Raw genomic sequence first — 20,666 nt, 5'->3', positions numbered from 1 at the left:
TTTCAGAGAGGGAGAGTGTGTGTACGAGGGAGATGAGGGAGCGTGTAAGAGGGAAGAGAGCGAGGCAGCGAAGGGAGAGAGGAAATGGGGGTGCAAGCGCAAAGGAAGGTGCGAAAGGGAAGTCGAGACGGGGAGGGGGGAAGGTGCGTCGAGGGGGTTTGAAGGAAGGAGGGAGGGAGCGAGGTGGATTGCAGTCTGACTGACGGACGCCGCGTCAAGGAGGACGGGATAAAGTCAAACCCAGGCTCAGGAAGGGAAAGCGAAGGGGAAGGGGAAGCAAGTGGCACTTGCAACGTGAGAGGGTGACGCTCGGTGCTGGGTTTCGCTCCCTGATTGATTGAGTGATTGACCTGATTGAGTGATTGATTGACGAAACGCAGACCTGAGGCGAAGCCTGTTGGGCCGAGCAGCGGGCGGGCTAAAGCAAGCTCGGGGGCGCTGGCAGGCTAGAGGTAGATGCTGGCAGGCTGTTGGCGGGCGCGCCGGGGGGGAGATTTGTTGTTTTGGGGGAGTGGACCACCAGCCAAGCTTGGGAGCATCCACTCTAGCACACCATCCATGAATTACGAACGGGGAGAGCAACCGCAGGCTCCAGAGCAGGGCAGCCATCCAGGTCCGCATTGCAGAGGGAGAGAGTCCTCCTCCCCAGAAGGCCCCAGCACCCACTTCTTGATACTGGAACACGCTGCGACGGACCAATCCCGAGGAGGCCAAGGATGTCGTCGCTCCAGCGCATCCCATGAACATGAGGCGAGAGTGGCACTCGTCTCGCAGTTGGCATCCGCCGGGGCAACAGACAGCATCAAGGCAAGGCAGGCAGGCATCCATTATCACCTTATCAGCGCCCTCCCTTCCTGTTTGCCGAGGCGCAGTGGGCAGCCAGCAGCCTGCCCGACCGGTTAATGTTCCCATCAATGCCGATATTCACGGTAACGAATCTCGCAGGTCCTGCTTACAGCGCACGAGTCCTAGATGAGCAGGGGTGTGCAACCACCGTTCCGTTCAGGTTCCCCTGCTTACAGGTCGATAACTAACGGGTGCCAAATGCCGTCAAGGATACGGCAGGAGATCCGTTAACTAATGAATGGGTCCAGCTTATCGGCGACTTGCTCCGAGCCCGTGCGCCCATCTCATCCATGGCATCCATATTAAAAGTGCGACTCTCACGGACGCGAAATGAGGACGTGAGAGCCATGTTTTTTTTTTTTTTTCTCTTCTAGTCTCAGACAAGAGTCAGTCGCCTGCCGTGAGGGTGCTCGCAAAGTAGGATGCGCCGTCTCTGGTGCCTTTTTGCCATGACCCAATGACTTCCGGCAAACCATGTTTCCCTCCAAAACGTGGATGTAAAAGCATAAACAGAGGAGGAGGTGCGGGACCAGATCCATGTGGCCAATCCAACCCATTCCATCATGGCTCTGAATCGCCTAATCTACAAAACTGTATCTAAGATGATAAGTTGTACTCAACAACGAGAAGCATCTCGGTGTGCCTCGCCTCTTCTCTCCCGACTCGCACCAACCTCGCTTCCACTTTGTCTCACACTTCCATGCTGCCATCACATGTTGCTTCCTGCTTGTCAATCCTTCCTCCTGTTGGACTCAGGGACGAGGAACGTCTGACAGTGCAACCATCTCAGACGCAGCTGAGATAGAATGGATGTGTGGGACGTGGGGCTCCCACTCCGAGTTGCTGCAGCCACTTCCAACCAGCTCAAGGCTTGGCCCACTTGGCCCTGGACCAAGGTCAAGTTGTTAATGCGGTACAGTACCTTAACAAGACGCCAGCCTCTCATCTCCAATCCTTCTTGAGCGTGGCATCCAGCTGGGCGCCCTAAAGGCGGCAGCAAGCCTCTCGAGGCCCAAGCTCCTTTGCTCTCGACCTGGGCACTAACATCTGACTTGTTTCGTATCTCACTATCACTGATGGACCATGTGTCGCAGGCGAGGTATAGTGGCTAACATCCGGGGAACGAACCGGGAGGCATCTTAGCCTCAGCACCTCAACTCTCGTCCAAGCTACGACATGCAAGTCCAAGGGGGAGCTTCCATCAGAGCTGGGCTGAAATGCTTCCAGCGGAACCACTCCCCGCCCCACTGATTCTCGCCCAAGTCGTCATACATGACATAGATAGCTCAGTCCGGTTTACAAGAGGAAGAGTTTTGCAGAACCGGTGATAGAGAAAAGCCCAGTCACGGACAGGAGGAATGAAATGATCATATCTCAAGTTAGTCGGGTACGGGACCGAAGCCAAGAGTCATGCGCGCCATGATATGCTTCGTCCTCATCGACTCAGGCTGAGGCATGCTCAGAATTCCGAGCCGCTAGCGCCGAGACATGCAGCAGCCACAATCACCCTGTCCCAATTTCAGACCCAAGTCACATGACCGTGGCTTGGGTCCCACGTGCTCTCACTCAGAGTCTCAAACTTGCAAGAGAATCAATATCAGATTGGATCTTGAGATAGATCCATGCCTGCCAGGTGAGAAGTAGTAAAAGGAGTATCTCAAGGCCTAATGCGATTTTGGCCACCGTTCTTCTCTTTATTCATAGCGTAACACTGGACGATCCCACCTTATACCGTTGTTAGTAAAGAGCAACTCACCTAACCCACGAAGAGAAATATATTGAAATGGTCTCCTTTTTTGTTAGTGAAGAGTACATGAGGAGTATCCACTCGTATCCTGACATACGCAATAACCCTTTCTTTAACCGATGATCTATCCCGTAGAATCAAGATTTCTTTACAACAGTCCATTCAACATGATCTCGCAAGCGACCGACTTCGGCTTGGCTAGGTAGCCAGTCACAGCCCTCCTTCAGACCCCACCCAAAAATTATCCACGTCTATCAAGCTATTAACAACATCGTACACATAACAACTCGTGCCGTACACAGCGTCCATTCAGCCTGCTTTACTAACCCATTGGTCAATTGGGGTCGCCTTTGATAGAGATATGTTCTCTGCTACTTCAGGGGCTGTGCGCATCAGCGCCCGCCGCATTGCCCCCCGAGCAACCTCGGGAAACACGCACATCGCCCAGGACCGTTTTCTCTCTTCTACAGGACGTCTGTCATATGCTATCAACACAAACCCGAATCCGCCCTTGGGTAAAAAGAATGCTTCCAACGATGTACCTTCTCGGATTGGCCTCATTGGAGCCCGTGGCTACACAGGCCAAGCCCTGATTGATCTTCTTAACAAGCACCCCAATATGGACCTTCGACATGTATCATCTCGAGAACTCTGCGGTCAGGAGCTCGAAGGATATAGCAAGCGCAAAATCATTTATGAGAACCTCTCTCCTGAGGAAGTAGCTCAGCTGGACCAAGACGGCAAGGTCGACTGTTGGGTTATGGCTCTTCCCAACGGCGTCTGCCAACCGTTTGTGGAGGCTCTTGGTCAGAGTTCGAGCTTGATCGTTGATCTTTCCGCCGACTACCGCTTTGACGGTACTTGGGCTTACGGCCTGCCTGAACTGGTACAACGAAGCAAGATTGCTCAAGCAACTCGCATCAGCAACCCTGGGTGCTATGCGACAGGGTCGCAATTGGCTTTGTCGCCCATTCTGGAACATTTGGGAGGCATGCCAACGGTCTTTGGGGCTTCGGGTTATAGCGGAGCCGGCACGAAGCCTTCTCCAAAGAACGACGTCAAGCTTCTCCATGATAATCTTATTCCTTGTAAGAATTCAGAGCTCAGCTACAAGTAAATAGGAAGCTAACTTTCGGTAGACAGCTTGACTGGACATGTGCATGAGCGAGAGATCAGCCATCATCTTGGTGCGCCGACATCATTTATTCCACATGTGTATGTTATATCTCTTTTCCCTCTTATGTCCCGAGACTGACAATAATTCAGCGCCTCTTGGTTCCGTGGCATTCACCTGACCGTCAACATCCCTTTGAACAAGACGTTGACTTCTCGAGATATCCGTCAGATGTATCAAGACCGATATGCTGGCGAAAAGCTTGTAAAGGTTGTTGGTGAAGCCCCGCTCGTGAAGTCGATTCAGAATAAGCACGGAGTTGAGATTGGAGGCTTCGCCGTTGACAAGACCGGAAAGCGTGTCGTTGTGTAAGTATCCCATCTAGGGGTTTGATCCTTGAAGGTGCTTCGGCTAATATTGGACAGTTGTGCCACGATTGACAACCTCAACAAGGGCGCTGCCACACAATGCTTGCGTAAGTCTTTTCGATAAATGACACCATATCTGTTCTGGCTAACAACTATATCCAGAGAACATGAACCTCGCCCTCGGATATGATGAGTATCAGGGAATTCCTATTGAATGATCGAGTCGGTCTGGAAGGACTACAGACTTTGACTATCGGTCCGTTCCGCCACGCTCCAATATCCATCATCTCAAAGAGGGGCGCCGCCCCCTTTCGCATTAGAGAGACGGGATGTGCCAATCTACAGGCGGTCCCAGGAAAGACAACGCAAGCATATACCAAGCGACAATGTGCAGGGGGTGATAGAAGATTAACCGTCCGATTTCTCGGATGCGTTGCTATGCTAACTGCGAAAGAGGAAAACGCAGGGGTAGTTTATCATTTGTCACATCCTGTGCTAAGGAAATGTATTACAGATAGACTTAAGCAGGAAAGTGAATACCTCATACAGAGTCTTCTGTTTCAAGCACAGCTTAGTCCGAGTATCGTACGCAAAGACTTTGCTTTTGGTCTGTGCATACTCGATTCCAACTTACACCTAAGACGTGGGGAGGTTGTTGAGGTTGTCAAATGCTTACGTAAGGCAGCTTCCAGTAAATTTTGTTTGGCCGAGTCTTGGTGGATTTCCTCACCGAAGCAAAGATCCATCATGGATCCCATTATGTACCATGATGCATGCTTTTTGTATTTCCTACTAGGACCGGTGCTTAATTGACTTCAGACCGTCCAACAGGAATTTATTCCGGAAAAAATCGAATCCTGGGACTCTTTGAGCCCCGTTCGTGATCGGAGCCCTCAAGTTGACAGACGCAGTCTTTCGTCGCCGCCAAGCCAGACCCTAGACTCACGGACCGCAACTTTTCCGCCCGCCACTTTCACTCATCCTCGAGAATCGAACGAATCTCCTGCATCCAATTCCTTCCCCCACAACCATGTCCGCCCCGAGGCAAGGCATTGGCAAGAGAAAGCCAGATGCAGCCATTTCCAAGGATGTCGGTCCTCAAAAGCGAGTCCGGAACCAGGCCCCGCAATCGCCAACATCGGCCCTCATAGCTCCCCACGAAGCCATACTCGCCGAGCTCAGATCCAAGCACGAAGTCCTCGCCCTCTCCGTCATTTCGTCCACCAAGATCACCAAGCGCGTCACATCCGTCCTCAGTCACCTACTCGAAGAAAGCGAACGCCCGCGACTGGTACTACTGCACGCGCGAACCGCAGACGTCTGCAAGCTCATCACGGTGGTGGAAAAATGCAAAAGGGTCCTAGGCGAGGAGGGCAAGGCATACTACCAATACAATCAACTGTTCGACTTGCCGGAGAAGCCAAAAAAGCGAGATCTGGTCGAGGAGACGGTACTTGAAAAGGACGCGGAGGGGAGCGACGATTCAGACAGCGACGACTTCGAGGTCATGCACAGCCGGTTTGAAGATGCCGTGCTACCCCGTCCCTCGACACGCTCGGTCAAATCCATGCGGGTCTTTTTCTCGATCGCGCCCATAATGGAGCTCAAGTCGAAAAAGGGAATCACTATCCAGTCTAGCGCGCAAAAACAGGCGTAAATATCCACACTTCTCGGTCAACGACTTCGGATAGTTGAACATGGGGCGACTCAATTGGAGGGAACATGAATTTTACTCGGCGTCCAGAGGCAAGGGTTCGGCATGATTATGGAAATGCCACACATGTTTGTACGAGATACCCAAGAGGATCTAGTATCCTAACTTTTTACTTGTATTGATACGGTCCTACGATCCAACCCAGTACCCAAACTTGACCACCGGCTCAAACGCCAAATTAACCAACAATCCTCCAAAGAATCCATTCAACCCCTCTCTTCCTCGATCGGTCCCTATATAGCTCTCCATGTTGCCTTGTTGTCTCTACTCTCACTATCCCCGACTTAGTTGTTACCGTGCTTGCTGGGCTGGTCGGTGATTCGGAGGACAAAGTTGACAATGACGGCCAAGAGCAGGATAATGGCCAGAACAGTAGGACCGAAACGGTCGTCGAAGCCGGCCTGTCCCCTCATTCGTATAGACTTGGCTCGCCAGTGGTATGTCACCAAGGCGTACAGCATGGTCAACATGGCGACGCCGGTGAAGAGGAACGCCGAAATGAAGGCGACGCGGTCACCGAAGTTGAGCATACCAATGGCCAGGGCGCCAAGGATGACGGTGAAGTTGAGCCATGACAGGAAGGTTCGCTCGTTGGCAAAGAAGACCTTGGGCTCGACGCGGGTGGGTAGGGCGATGCGCTTGCCTATTGATAGTGTTAGAAATGCGTGACACAGGTGTGGAAATTTCTCGAGAGGCCCAAGAATCGATGCCGATGGGTGTTCGTACCAGGAGTGGTCTGGAGAAGAGGTTGAGAAGACATGGTGAAGTTCCGCGATAAGGTCGTCCAAGGTGGTTGGGAGGTATTAAGCTATAGCTAATGATTGTTGCTATGTCAAGATGCGCTTGAAGAATTATCGATACTGCCGTCAATTGAGAGCGCGGCTATCTCTGATGTAAGCAATTGGCGACTCGAGCAGCTTCGCAGAGGTTTGAGGGGATTCAAAAGCAAGGTTGGGTTGTGAAGTCCAAGAGAAAAGCTTCAGCGTCTCAGAAGATGCTCGTTACGACAGTGGCTCGGTCAAGGGAGAAGGAAAGGCCCCACTTCCTTGCTTCACAAGACCCGCAAGGGAAGGGCACGTGGGCCGATTGGTTGGCGACGATATGCAAGGGTCACGTGCGCACCCTCAGCTCGCGTCGCCTGGGCGGAATGCGCTTCCGGCAGAATGCCCGAAAGGGAAAGACAATCCAGGTATGTGGGAATCCAAACAACGACAGTAGATTATTTATCGATTGCGTTGGACTGCACGTCGAGCAACGGGCGCGCTGAAGCTGCACGTGAGTAGAGTATTGCACCGTCTCTTGTGCATGATGTAGAAGAAATTTGATCTACTACGTGTTTATGATGCCAACTGGTGGTTTGTGCTTGTTAAGCCCGGATTATTTCTGTTAACGACGTGACGAACTGAACGCTGTGACGCTGTTTTGTTTACCGACTCTTACTTTTCCTTATCCTTATCCTTTTCCTCCACCACGCCATCAACACAAGCGCCAAACCTCCCCCTCTCAACCACGCACCTCTGTCAAACTTCAAAATGGCCACTCCTGTACGCGCATCAGCTTGACGACCCTCTATCGGTGCAGATTTGTGCTGACAGCTCTCCAGCCTATTCCCTTCAACCGCCTCAAGCAGATTGCTACCGATGTGCGTCGTCCCTCACGCTCCTTACCGCCAATGTCGATGGCAACCATCATCATCAACACGCGTACTGACAGCAATTCTTGCAGGCTTGCAACAGCGCCATCGGCAGTGCCGAGTTCTACGATCATGCAAAGACTGAGCAATGGAACTCGACCATCATCGTGAGTGGAACACGCCCGCGACCATCTCCTGGCCGTGTCCGCTAACACATTCCCAGAGCTCCGTGCTGAAGGCCGTCATTTCCGAGTCGACTCCCCAGGGCGCCTCTGCTCCCTCTTTCAAGTTCGCCTGCAACAGCACTATCGTTCAGCACCTCGTCCCCACATCCGCCCTTAACAAGCCCCGTGGAGGCACCGAGACCCAGGCTGAGGAGCCTCACATTTCCACCAGCTCCGAGGCCACTGCCACCGATGGCAAGCCCCACGTCGGCCGACGAGGAATGCACAGCGCGACCGGTGCGTACTGGGATGAGAAGAAGGACGGCATGTGGACCTTCAAGTACGATGGCGGCGAGGGCAAGGGCCTGGACGTTGTTGTCATGCTCATCTGGATCGCCATCTGAGCTTCAGACGCGGCAACTGAGCAGTCTGGAAACGCCATCTGCTCCAAAACTACGCGCATTTCCCTCGGGGCGGTGGATGGCACTCTGATCCAGCAATGGCGTTGAGGAACCTGGGAAGCGTGACATTGGGAATACAACGGGTACGATCGAGCTTCCGGCTAAGCCATCTGCCACCGACTTTGGTGTTCTTGCAGGCCTTGGATGTACAAATGTGCTGGAATTGATAATACGAACCAGGTAGCTGGCTTCTGCCAGTCTTCTCTGGACGGTGTAGTGGACTACCTGAGATTGATACCGGAAGGACATAACTGGCGGAATAATAAAATGTCTCTACCCTTGACGATGCATTTCTTGGCTCGAACAACCTGGCTCGAGTATTAGCAGGGCTCATCTTGTGTTGTGGTTGATCAATGGCAGATGAGACAGTCATCAGGACTGATCCCCCTTGTTTGCATCCACCGACCCCTGGTGATGTGTGGGTGATGGGGAGATGCAAGGCCATGGGTTCAACTTTTAACCTGTCGCTCTTCCATTGTGATCGTGTCTGGAAGTCCAGTTCCGGTACATATTGAGGCCGCCGCGATCCACGAGTCTTTTAGCATGTGTCATGATGGTCACTAGAGAGGATATGATGGCAGAGCTTTTAGCCCACGGGGTCACCAAGCTCAAGAGCTGCTATTATTTCCATTTTCAAATCCTTGTAAAGAATCGAACACCATTTCAAGTCACAATTCACTGGCCAAAGCGACTGCCAAAGATTGGCAATATCCCAAGTCCGCTGAGTCTCATATGAGGGTATAGGGTAGTCGTCTCTAAGTGTATAAGACAACTTGGTTTAACTACGCTCTTCCAACATCTATAGCTAGGGTATCGCGAAGTTAATGATAAACTTTGTGTGCCTAGTGCTATGGATTGTGATCCTTGCTGCTATGGCTGCTCCCTTCTAGTTGCCCCCTTCCACCGAGGTGCGAAGTGTCATGACCATCTACACCAACACAACCTTAACCATGTAGGTGAGATCAACTGCTTTGGGCCAACTGGGTACCCAGGTTTGAGAGGTCTATGGGACATGGTAGCCCGCGTGGTCCTACCATAAGCCATTCCCTGATCCCACAGGCTGTGAGTTACTACATCCCCAACACCCTCTTACAAGACACGAATCATGGACATGGACACTCATGAGCGTTGCTCCGGTCGTCATTGCTTACACATGAAAGAGTCCTGCCTTTGCGTGCTGTAACCCCGAATGTGTCATGAATATTACCGCCGTGGGGTATCATCCAAGGAACAACATCTAGATCCTCGGTTAGATGACGGGCAAGGTAGCACTAGAAGAAGCGTATGACCTCCATCACAACAAAACAGGTACAGGGGAAGCACCCGAACCTGCACGGTGAAGTAGCATATCATCTATCATCTACACTGCCACATGTAAGTGTACCCGATGGCCAAGACGGCGTTTCGAGGTCGTCCGGGGTTGGATGCACAGCGAACCAAGCTGTGGGAATCAGATCATACAACGCCCGCCAATAAATAAAGGAATCACACTGATACCGTACCGTACCCGGGGAAACCTGTCACTTGAAGTGAGGCAGTCACGAGAATAGCGCCCCCAGCCATTCCTATTGGTTCCCGGTTTTAAGAGGAGTAACATAAGCGTGACAGCAAAGGGTGACTAGGAAGCCCCGGATTTCATTGCATACGGTTGCCGACGGAACTTGTCGGATCTCCTCATTGAATCCTATAGCTATCTTGATTAGAATCATGGCGTCCACGGACAACAAAGGCCGTGCTGTTGTTATCATCCCACCATCTTCACCTGGAGGTTACAGTGTGGCTGATCAGTCGGCATGTCAAGACGAGGAACGGGATCTTGAACGACTGATGGCACTGCCAAACTTGGTATTCCGCAACAAGCCCCCGATGCAAGCCATCTCCGCTGCATATGAGGAGGTTGTGCCATCAACAGGCGGTCAATCTGGCGGAGATACCTATTGTAGACATATGGCAGCAATTTCATCTTGCGATGGACTGCCTCTATCCATGTAGAGTGAGGCCATGGGAGTTGACGCCCGTGAAGCCATACGCGAGTTCTCTGGGGCTCATTGGTGAGAAGGAAGGCGCGATAAGCAGAGCGGTTGCCTGGTGTATAGCATCAGGAGATGTTGCCCACGTGACGCCAACACGAGACAGCAACCAAGCTTCAACTGACAACTGAACGACGACATACTTCTCTCAACATGTTCTGCCCTCCATTACCACCCTTGAGCCACATACCTGGCCAACAAGGCAGATGATGACGAAGCTTGGCGCTTGTTTTGACCATGACTCTCTCCACCATAGCTGCATATTGGGCGTCAGTCCGTTGAAGCCGTGCCCTGGCACAACACGCATGAGCCGCAGCGATGCATATACATGCCACAATCAAGGACGGATGCATGGAGGCGCCACCAAGTTGCAAGAGAACCAAGGACTCGCATCTTTGCCTGATCCCGATAGTTCGTCGGGTTACACGCCTACATGAAGCAGCCTGCAGGTGGCCCCTTTCCCTCCCACTCGCACGTGCTGCGATATACGAAGACTTGGAAACGTCAACACCACCATTGAAGCTCTTGCAGATTCTGAGGGATCTCGAATCATGCAAGGTGCTTCGAATGTTGGACGGCTGTGCCCGTGGGGGTCTCGACCCATTCATCCGTTATCTCATCGGATCCGAGTCGCGGGGCAGCTTGAGAAGAGACAGGCGCAACCGCAGTCCAGGCTAGGTTCGGCACGGTCGATGCAACGTGCATATGCACATGCGACAACGGCAGCGGTTGACGGGATGACATGGCTTGTTGATGGTGACATGTGGGCGAGAGCAGTGTGACGGATGGATGGTTGAGTTGACGAGAAAGCAGAGTAGCGGAACGGCATCTCAACGGCCTTGTTTACTGGTCCCGCAAGCCTTGCTGCAAGGCCAGGCCGCTGCGTCTAAATTCGGACTCCCGAAAAGAAGTCGGAGAAACCGATGACCTGACCAACCCCAGGTTTGGGTTGAGGGTGCAACCTGATTCGTGCACAGAGTTTTCACTCCTGGCTCAGGGTCCAACCTATGCGCGTGCTTCCAACTGACAGCGAGCCCAGGCCCGGACTTGCAGGTCGATAGTTGATAGCATCCCTCATCTTGTTGATCTATTGCCAGGACGGGAGATGGAAACCATCGAGTTGAACCCGCTGGACGACGACCCTGACTGGAGATCAGGCCCGCTCTGGGCGGGGCTCGCCGTCCCTTTCTTTAACTGAGCGCGGTGAGGGGACTCTGCATGACCTCCACAATGACGTTGAGCGCCGGCTTTGGTCGTTGACAACGGCCATGGAAACGTTCGGGAAACCTGGAGGCAGATCGGGTCTCGCCGTTGTACAACGGAGCATTGTGTCACTCTCTTGCTGACGGATCGACTGCTTGTCAGGCTGAGCCTTGGTGTTGTGTCATTCATTGAACGGAAACGCCCGGCGAATACGTATGTGAGTTTGATACGGAGCCGAAGCTTGGAAAAGGCTCTGGAAAGCGGCTGTCAGACTGGATCCGGAGGGGATTCCCCCCCACATGACCGGCCACGACATCACAATCATCCGGGGAAGACGCCATATGGCCTCGCTTCTTCCCGTCATACGATGGCCATGCCCATAATGGCTTCCCGGGCCGGGGAGTCGATTTCAGGCTGTTGCAAAGCAGGTCATCCAGATAGCTCTGATCACCAGGCCCACCGGCTCCGGAGTTCCTCGTCCCTGAGCATGGGTTTGCTCCGGGTTGCTCTCTGGAGTCTTGCCACCGTCACTCAAGTCTCAAGGGTCGATCGAGTCAAGGCCCCGGCATGCGCGGCAATAGGGCCCGAGCCTGGGTACCGCGGTGCGGGCTTCGGCGTCACCACACTTGCAGTGTCAGATGGACAACAGGGGACCGTGCTTGAGAGGCTGAGAGCCACAGAAAGAGTGGGCGGCACACATCTCGTCCTGTGCCTCACGCTAGCGTTAGCTTATCAAGGCATTTCCTGGAGCCTTGGACGCCTTGGCCTCGAGGGACCCAACCCCTGGAGACAGAATCACAGATCTGGAATTGGCTCATGATGGGCCCGGGACCCATCACACCACACACGGCATCCACCGCCCTCGGATTCCGACCGGCTCTTGTCTGTCTGTCCGTCTGTCTCAGTGACTGACTGACCTGGGCGTCTCTCCATCGGCGTCAAGTTCTTTATAACCCACACAGGTCGCCACTCCTCAAGCCTTGCTTCGGCTTTGATCAACGACCGGCCATCAGCTTATACCCCCCCGACTGCTCATGAACGCGCTAGTGAGGAATTCAACTCACCAACATTCAACCAAGAGACGCCGGTATAACATTGTCAACGTAACCTGAAAATCCAATCTCAGCTTGACCCCATTTCCACCTCGGTTCACATCTTAAGCCTGAAACACATCTCAACAACAACTGAACCCCTGCAACGACTATTAGCCTCGAGATATACACGAATCTGGACTTGCAGGTCACGTCACTCTACCAATTTGACATATACAACAACATCCCTGTCAACCAATTCACCATGGTTCAACTGCTCCCAGACCCAGCCTTTTCCCCCGCTGGAACCCCGACGCACGAGGGCATCGATGGTCCTCTTGCAAAGCGACCTGGTTTCGGCAGGACAGACTCTTCGGGGTCAATGTCCCGGGAGGAACATGCCCGACGCATGCAGGACCTTAACAAGAAGCGAGCGATGAGGGTCCCCAGGCGAGGATGGTCAATGACCGACTACCAGGGCGACCACGACGCCTCGCAGCCCGGACAATCGAGCTCCTCTCAAGTTGACCGGCAAGCGTCTATTCCAGAAAACGGGCCCCTCCCTGATACGGAACACTACCACTACCAACATTACCAGCATCATCAACATCAACACCAACACCAACAACACCAGGAGCCTGAAGCCCCGGTCCAAGAGAAAACGACCGAGCTTCCTCGTCGGCCCAAGCTGCCTCCTCCCCGTCGCTCGTACTCTGTCATGGACTACGAGCCTGTTCCTCAGACTCAGCCCCAGCCACCAAAGGATTACACATTGCTGGACCTCCCCGCTGAGCTTCATTACACCATCTTTGACCACCTCGACCCTATCGATAGCGTTTGCTTCGGACTCACAAACTCCAACTTTTACGAAATCCACCGACGACTGCACGGAACTGTTCCTCTCTCCAGCCGCTACTCGGGACCCAACGACATGGAATGGGCATGGCGAGGGGCCGGCCCTCTTGTCCATCGCCATGAGCGAAATGACCACAAGGAGGGCCCCATGGAGCAAATGCGCGTCAAGGGACAGGTCTACTGCAGGAAGTGCGGTATCTCCCGTTGCGAGCTGCACCGTCACCTGAAGGAGTGGATGGGCGAAGGCTACGAATACTGCTCCATCAAGGAGGTTTATGGCAAGCCCGCCGGAGAGGACGCCAAGGCTTACTGCTACATGAAGTCACCCAAGAACCCTTCGCGATGCGGACGTCACGGAGGAAAGAAGATTGCATCGAAGTAAAAGATCTAGACCCAAGATGATTCTAGACACGATAGAAGGATACAGAAGAAAGTGATGGAAGGGATGAAAGAGACCATGACGAAATGAGAGCGAAGATCGGGCAACGAAAAAAGAAGGTGTTGAGAGATATCCACGGAGTGCAATGACGCACATACCGTACCTATTTTCCTTTTCGACTGGGTTTAATTAATCCATGTATACATCTACTGGGAACTTTTTTATTTATGAGCGTGGCTAACAGGGGGATTATGGATATCCCAGGGTTTACGGATGGGATCATGATGGAACACATGGGAGGAAAAAGGAGAACTTGCTCCCGGTAATATGACGTAATATGACAATGCCACAACATTCCAAAGAGTTTACTGCCTTTTTTTTCTTACCTTGCACAAACAACGACTGATAACATGTGGATAAAAAGGATGATTGGAAGTTAATGGTTTATAGGCTAAACTGGGCCTGGTAAAAGCTATGATGCAATAACAGAGGGGCCATGCCACGCATGGGGCAACTTGTTGTGGTGTTGGCAACGTCATGGGGTCCTTTGATGAAGAAGAAGCTTATCGGAGTGACAAAACCTACAGTTAGACAAGCCGCTGGGCAACTTTTCGGGACGGATCGTTTAAAAATGTACGTCTTTCCCGCTGAAGATAAAGCTAAAAAGTACTCGAGTGGCACTCGTCAAGTTTGTGATAATGATATGGCGTCACATTTCAACAGGAAACAAGATGAGGTAATCTTTTTTTGTTGTCTTGTACACTGTGTTATGATTCCTCCTCTTCACATCTTTAGAAAAATAAAATCTTGATGCTGATTTATGGTGAATCCCCGAGGTCCTGACGTGTATCATGCTGGTATAACCTCTTCCCCAGTCTGTCTGTACAACGGCAACAACAACAAAAACAAAATCCAACCATCCCTGGCTGTGTGATCCTAAACATGCCACTTGACGGCAAAGACCGCCCATATCCGAAACACCAGAAGAAACATGGAAAAGAAAAGTGTAAAAAAGGACTCGTCCCACAAGATGTCCTCTCTCTATCCTGGTGTACAAGTTACCCAAATAACCGTAAACGCCGTTTTGAAAAAGCAACACTCCCACATCCAAGTCGAAGGAGTGATTATGTAGGAATGTTCGTTATGTACCGTCAGATCAGATCAGGTTTGACTTAGCTGGGAATCTTCCACTTGGGCTCACATTCGCCCTTTGCCGTGATCCAGTCGTTGATGCCCTGGACAAACCAGCCGCTGACAGCCTTGTCCTCGGGTTTGGCCTCCTTGTGAGGCTTGCCCTGCTTGAAGCTCTTTGCGATACAGCAGACGCCCTTGTGGTAGCGCCACTGGAAGCATTTGCGGGCAGCATGGAAATCTTTCTCGCCCCTGCGCTCCTCATATTTCTTCCTGATGAGGGCGGCGCGTAGTCCGTCGTTCTCGAGACCCGTAAACTCCTCATCATTAATGTCGAGTCCATCAGCCTCACAGACCTTGGAGCAGTACTCCTCAGACTGGTGAGCACGTCGCTGCACGGCCGTCTTGTCGGCCTCCTTCCTCTGTCGTCCCTTCTGTCGGTCCGTGGCCTTGGCCTGAGCATCGGGTTCGGGTCCGATGAAACAGGTGTCGTCAGACAAGTTGTCCCACTCTTCCCTCTTATCCTTGAGGTTGGGAGCAAAGAATGTCTCATACATCTCCCTGATTTGGATGGGGCCCTTTGTTACAAGTCAGCGCACGCACTCGATAATTCCTTGGTCAAAACATACCGTCTTCTCTCGTGTCTTCTCATACTGCCACACCGAGCTGACCTCCTCAGGATCCATGTGGTGCATGGTGATCAGGGGCTCACACCAATGATTGTTTCCAAAGGGCAGAGTTACGGGCTTCTCTCCGTTAAACATGGGGTGAGCCTGTCTGACCTTCTTGCCAGTCTCGTTGACAGCGAGCGCCATGAGGTAGTCACCACAGCATTCGTGGGTAGCCATCATGTCGTACTTGTGAGCCAGGTCCGGAATCTCTACCATCTTCCTGACCGTGTCGCCATAGATGACATAGCCGCTGCCTCCGTGAGCAAAGGGTGTACCCTTGAGCATGGCCACACTTCCGACATATGGAGTCTCGGTCGCGTTCACCTTGTTGTTCAGGAACCAGATCAAGTTTGGCCAGAAGATGTAGCTGTCGGCTTCAGCAAACACGTACCACCTCTGATGGGGGCGCATCTGCCAGGCGCGCTCGATCATATGGAGGAACTTGTACTTGTCGAGATCCCAGCCGCCCTTCATATCGGCAGTACAGTACTTCTGAGGAATGGGGCAGCTCTTCTGGGCCTTGTAGAGGTCAAACTCCTTGCGACCCTTTTGAACATCCTCCTTCACATTGTCGAGGACGTCAATGATGTGATGGCTTCCAATTTGTTGCTCCTGCACGGTTGTGTTAGTTATAACTTATCATTCGACAGCAAGGAATGGGCAATCTCACCAAGTCAGAGAAAATCAACACGTCCTTGACACACTGCAGGCTAGTCAAAAGGTGGGCGGGGAGCTTCGAGAAAGCCTCAGTAGCGCCAGTCTTCATGACCAGAGTGATGCCATTCAAATTGGGGAATCCGGCGCAGATATCATTCGGGTTGGGAGGGTTGGAGGGGAACTCGACGGCCGCTGGTTCCGTGGGCTTGTCGCCAGGATTGGGGGTCTCTTGCTTGTCCTTGTTCTCCTCGTTGCCCTTGTTATCGTTGTTCTCGTGGTTGTCATGGTTCTCCTTTTCCTTCTCTTTATCGTTCTCCTTGGCCGGGGTTGGAGCGGGGGGCTTATGGCTCGTCGTCGTAGGCTTGGGGTTGGGGTGGACGATGAATTTGGGCGGTTGGACAGGTTGGACTTCGTCTTCATCTTCGCCGGCACCATCCTCGTTGTTATCGTTGTCTTCCGGGTTGCCCTGGTTCGTCTCGAGCTTCTGACCCTCCTGAATTGGGCCACCTACACCCTGGCCGTTGTTGTTGCCGCCCTCAGCTTGGGGCTTATTGTCGCCGGTCGCATTCTCGCCGCCCTGCGCCTGCTGACCCTCAACCGGCTTGCCGTCGGTGTTTTGAGCCTCCTTGCCATCCTCGCCGATGGCCTGACCTTCATGCGCACCGCCAGGTTGTTGGCCGGTAGATCCGTTCTCGACTCCATTCGGCTTTCCGTTAACCGCCTGTTCGGTCTCGGTTTCGTTGAGGTTTGCGATGAAGCCGTCTTCGACGTCGTAGACGGTGCCTTCGTGCTTGAGATATTTGGACACTTGGTTGTAGACGCCAGGTGAGTCGCTGCTCAGCTGATGGAGGGGCACCACGAGTAGCAGGGTTAGAGCAAAGAGGGTGAGGGAAATCATCCTCCAGCCTCGAGGCGTGCTCCATGAGGAGCCCAGTTTGAGGCCCATGATGGCAAAATTGCAGCCAAAAGACCAAGAACCAAAAAAGAAGAATGGACAAGAATTACAAGAAAAGAAAAATAATACAAGATTGAGTGATGGTGAGGGGACCAAGTGTTGGGGGAAAGGAAAGGAAGCGAAGGATTCAGCAGGGAGGGAAAGCTGAGCGAGCGATACGAACGAATGTGAGGGCTGCCCAGATTCTTCAACCACGAGAGATGGAACTCGGCCAGCGCCAGGATCACGTTTTGTGGACGATCTCTCCCAAGAAAAAGCCTCCTCCGTTCAAGGACGGGCGACGTGTCGATAGGTAAGATACCCACATCAGCTTGCCCCTACTTCCTTGCCCTTAACTCCTTGCGATCGGTACGTCAGTCAGTAATGTAATGTACCTGACTTTTTTTTTCAGCGCGGCGCCGCGCGACACAGACTGTCCCTGGCTTGCAAGAGGCGTCCACAAAGAACGGACGAACCGATAGACAGAGTCTCCGCAGACGGCGTCAAGACGGAAGCTGAGTGGATACTCGCAGGGCTTACGACTCAGGGGTGATGCCGCCGCAACAGATTGAGAGCCCTTTGGCGGCCTTCGAAACCCTTGAACGGTCCCCAGAGGCGAGCAAACTCGGACCACCATCAAGATCCCTCGATACCGACCACCAGCAAGCGCCCGCCCGCCTGCCCGCCGCATTTTCACACTGGGCTGTAATCCATTCCAGTTGTCATCCCATCTTGTCCTGTTCAAGCCTTTGGCTGGCGATTCGATCTGATTCAAGCCATCGTCGTCGTCTAGAGTTTGTTCCTGGAACGCAGGTACACGGAGCTTCTGCAACCAGGCCTGCGCCGGCTTGGAATTCAATCCTCTGTAAACGGCGCAGATGGCTGACCATGTATGCAGTGGCTGACGAGAAGCTTCCCGCATTCCCCAAAACGGCCAAGTTTAACATTGCTGCTTCTGCAGCATCCCATAGTCCTCTCTCCCCCTTTCCTGAACCGACTCGCCGTGTAAGCGGGCGCCCTTCAGAGCAAAGAAAAAAAATCATAGCCCAATTCCAGACTTTAATAGTCTGGGTCGACCTATTGTTTCGTTTGGAGCTGACGGCATCTCTAGCCGTCGATAGTTCCCTCTAGAGTCGAGCGCCAAAAAGCCAAGCATCAGCTCAAGTGGGGGCGGCCCGTGTCTTCTCCTTTCCAGCTGCTGGTGCTCATGGCGATTGGTGGGCTCCGGCCATGACAATCAGCCCTCTCGCAGATATTCCCCATCCCGCGTAGCGAGCGAGCGAGACCGTCATCTCCTCGACTCGACGCGTGGAAACGCCATATCTTTGTCGCACCCCTGAGTCTTGCAGCATCTTCCTGCACCAGATTGTCTTGGCTGACGCTAGGGAGATGCTCATGTCGAACGAGCTAGCCGCTGGCCTGGAGCTCAAGCTAATCACGATAAAACAAAGGTCGTGATATTCGTCAGCACTTTCCTGATCTGCCGTTGCAAAGGAATGCACGTTTCAGACGAGTCTGAAACTCAAAAATCTCCCACAGCCGCTCGTCAATCCGTCACGAACCCTTGTCTTGTCTTGGTTTACCCATCCCACCCATCCATCGCAGGAGGACCTTCAGCCTGGACCCGCTGAGTAAAGTCTGGGCATACGTAGCAAGCTGCCATCTGCCAAGAAGGATGCTTCTTTGACAGACACAACATGGTTTTCTGCTTCCACATCGAGTGTCAGCATAATGCTCAACAGTCACCCGATCTTTGCAGACACGACGAGACTTTGATGCCACATTTCGACCAGTCGATCCGTGCCAGTGCCGGTGTGCCAGTACGTGGCTGGTTTGTATTGTGACGATGACATGCCACGATCCGTGAATACCGCACATGAGTTGTGTAGTGTACCGTGGCCGCCTGGCCGCGTACTCCCGTCATCTATTTGTGATGGGTGCTGATCCTCTGCAAGGGCGAGGTTTGACACTGATCAACGCTGTGATGAGACATTGCGCGCTGCACAAAGTATCCCTTGTTGGGTATGCTTGTAACGACGCATCGACATGTTGCGCGTGGTAATACGACGTTGACGTTGACGTTGGTGATGCCCAATGCCTGTCGATGCTGTGAGATTGTGCAGTCAGAGGTAAAGGTCGCATTTCTTGGGGATGCCATGTGACTCGTAGGAGATGCGAGTGATTGGCGATTGGCGAAGTTTTCATCAATGCATAGAAATCTATATCGCACTCTGGAACATTCGTGGTTGATTGAATCATTTGTTGAGGTTCGGGGAGACGACGAGGGGACAAGGGGAGGATCGACAAGAAAGTGAGTTTAGCGGGCAGATTAAATTTGAACCCCACGCTCCTTCCTTGAAAACCCCCTGCAATGGAAACTGGATCTTTCTGTATCAAGCGTTCATCGCTTTGGCTGCTCCTTCCTCCCCTCAACGCCAGTGGTTGATGTGAAAGATACTTGAATGATAAGAAGCACCGGGACCCTTGAACAAATAAGCAGACACACAGAAACGCAGGGTCCATGACGATGATGCAAGCAAGCCCATCAGCAACTATTGGGGAAGGAACGAGAGGGATTCTGGAACCTCCAAAGGCTGCTTTCTCCAACGCCACGTGCGTGTGAACCCTCCTTCAAACTGCCATTCGCAGGATGGGGAAGGTGCGGGTTGACAGGTACGTACTCTGCCATTTTTGCAGCCATATATCCGTGTTGTACTTGGAGAATCACTCTTGAACTTGCCCATCAACAATTCGTTCAAGGGACTGGAAACAAAGCACATCAAGCCTCTCGCATGCTTCAGCTTGAGCCATCTAGTCATGTCTCTACCAATCCACCAACATCATCATTTGCAGGTCCCGAGATAACCGCTGGCCAGGCCAAGCCTTTCAAGTCTTGGTAGACTCGATCCGCGGAACTTGTCTAACATGCGGCACAAGCTAAGGACGAGGTTTACTCAGCACGGCATTCGATCGCACCGCTTGCGCCATTCCCCCAAGTGGTCCCGAACCGAGTCTGCGTTCTCTGGTTCGTCCATGACTTCTCATTCAAGGGATCATAGACTAGAAACTCGCACAAAAAAACCCCGCCCCCGCCGCGCAAGGAGCAGCAGCGGCAGCAACCCGAGGCACCTCTCGGGGCCCCGTTGCACCGTGAACCAACGGGTCGATGTTTGGCCCGAGCCTTGCGATCAGATTGATACCTGCGAATCGAGTTCATCGTGTTCGGTTGACGGGCGAGGAAGTCAATTACGTCCAAGACCTGAGAAGGACCAATCCAATACCTCCCTTCTTGACTCAACCACCGGTGACAAGAGTGGGATATTTCGGAACTCCGGATAGTCTCGGTCTCCTTATCGCACCCACTTGATTCCGCGACCATGACCAGATCGGGCTGCTGGATTCGGTCGCAATCGATGGCACAACCAATTGGACAGGGATATGCCGCCATCTTTCCCCCAGATCTCGGATTCCAAACGTAAGCTGTCCATGACTCTGGCAAGGATCGGGCTGCACCTTAAAGACGACGCCCGCCTTTCAATCTTATTCATATATGGTCCTCTTCGCCGGAGCCCGTGCAGTCCATTTCATTGCTGGTACTCCGCCAAGTCGTCAGGTCTTTGGTGGCATCGGATTTGATTCCCGAGACCATTGCGGCTTTCTCTACACTGCAACACAAGTTTTGTGGCTGCAGCCTGCAACGACGGAACCAGCTGCTCAAGCACGAGAAG

General features: G+C 52.8%; 6 protein-coding genes across 6 annotated transcripts; 4 read left to right on the top strand and 2 right to left on the bottom strand.

Annotated features, from left to right (window-relative positions):
• Positions 1-2,954: 2,954 nt before the first annotated feature.
• Positions 2,955-4,293, top strand: NECHADRAFT_41166 (uncharacterized protein; the record flags this gene model as incomplete). The annotated part of the gene is made up of 5 exons (XM_003051121.1): positions 2,955-3,681; positions 3,733-3,808; positions 3,860-4,075; positions 4,133-4,182; positions 4,238-4,293. 5 exons carry the CDS (start codon positions 2,955-2,957, stop codon positions 4,291-4,293), a joined length of 1,125 nt encoding a protein of 374 aa, XP_003051167.1.
• Positions 4,294-5,105: 812 nt separating this feature from the next.
• On the top strand, positions 5,106-5,929 carry NECHADRAFT_100526 (uncharacterized protein; the record flags this gene model as incomplete). The annotated part of the gene is made up of 1 exon (XM_003051120.1): positions 5,106-5,929. The coding sequence occupies one exon, from the start codon at positions 5,106-5,108 to the stop codon at positions 5,730-5,732; it is 627 nt and encodes a 208-aa protein (XP_003051166.1). The 3' UTR covers positions 5,733-5,929.
• Positions 5,930-6,073: 144 nt separating this feature from the next.
• Positions 6,074-6,549, bottom strand: NECHADRAFT_93577 (uncharacterized protein; the record flags this gene model as incomplete). The annotated part of the gene is made up of 2 exons (XM_003050738.1): positions 6,074-6,432; positions 6,516-6,549. 2 exons carry the CDS (start codon positions 6,547-6,549, stop codon positions 6,074-6,076), a joined length of 393 nt encoding a protein of 130 aa, XP_003050784.1.
• Positions 6,550-7,081: 532 nt separating this feature from the next.
• Positions 7,082-8,330, top strand: NECHADRAFT_69376 (uncharacterized protein). Its single transcript, XM_003051119.1, has 4 exons — positions 7,082-7,333; positions 7,393-7,431; positions 7,515-7,589; positions 7,646-8,330. Exons 1-4 carry the CDS (start codon positions 7,322-7,324, stop codon positions 7,988-7,990), a joined length of 471 nt encoding a protein of 156 aa, XP_003051165.1. The 5' UTR covers positions 7,082-7,321; the 3' UTR covers positions 7,991-8,330.
• Positions 8,331-12,296: 3,966 nt separating this feature from the next.
• Positions 12,297-13,903, top strand: NECHADRAFT_61120 (uncharacterized protein). Its single transcript, XM_003051118.1, has one exon. It carries the CDS (start codon positions 12,577-12,579, stop codon positions 13,546-13,548), a length of 972 nt encoding a protein of 323 aa, XP_003051164.1. The 5' UTR covers positions 12,297-12,576; the 3' UTR covers positions 13,549-13,903.
• Positions 13,904-14,717: 814 nt separating this feature from the next.
• On the bottom strand, positions 14,718-16,950 carry NECHADRAFT_106134 (uncharacterized protein; the record flags this gene model as incomplete). Its single annotated transcript, XM_003050737.1, has 3 exons — positions 14,718-15,254; positions 15,306-15,959; positions 16,018-16,950. The coding sequence occupies 3 exons, from the start codon at positions 16,948-16,950 to the stop codon at positions 14,718-14,720; spliced, it is 2,124 nt and encodes a 707-aa protein (XP_003050783.1).
• Between the last annotated feature and the right edge of the window lie 3,716 nt (positions 16,951-20,666).

The sequence above is a fragment of the Fusarium vanettenii genome (assembly GCF_000151355.1).
Source record: "Fusarium vanettenii 77-13-4 chromosome 5 genomic scaffold NECHAsca_5_chr5_3_0, whole genome shotgun sequence".
In the NCBI taxonomy this organism is placed as follows: domain Eukaryota; kingdom Fungi; phylum Ascomycota; class Sordariomycetes; order Hypocreales; family Nectriaceae; genus Fusarium; species Fusarium vanettenii.
This window is presented reverse-complemented; position numbering and strand designations above follow the sequence as displayed.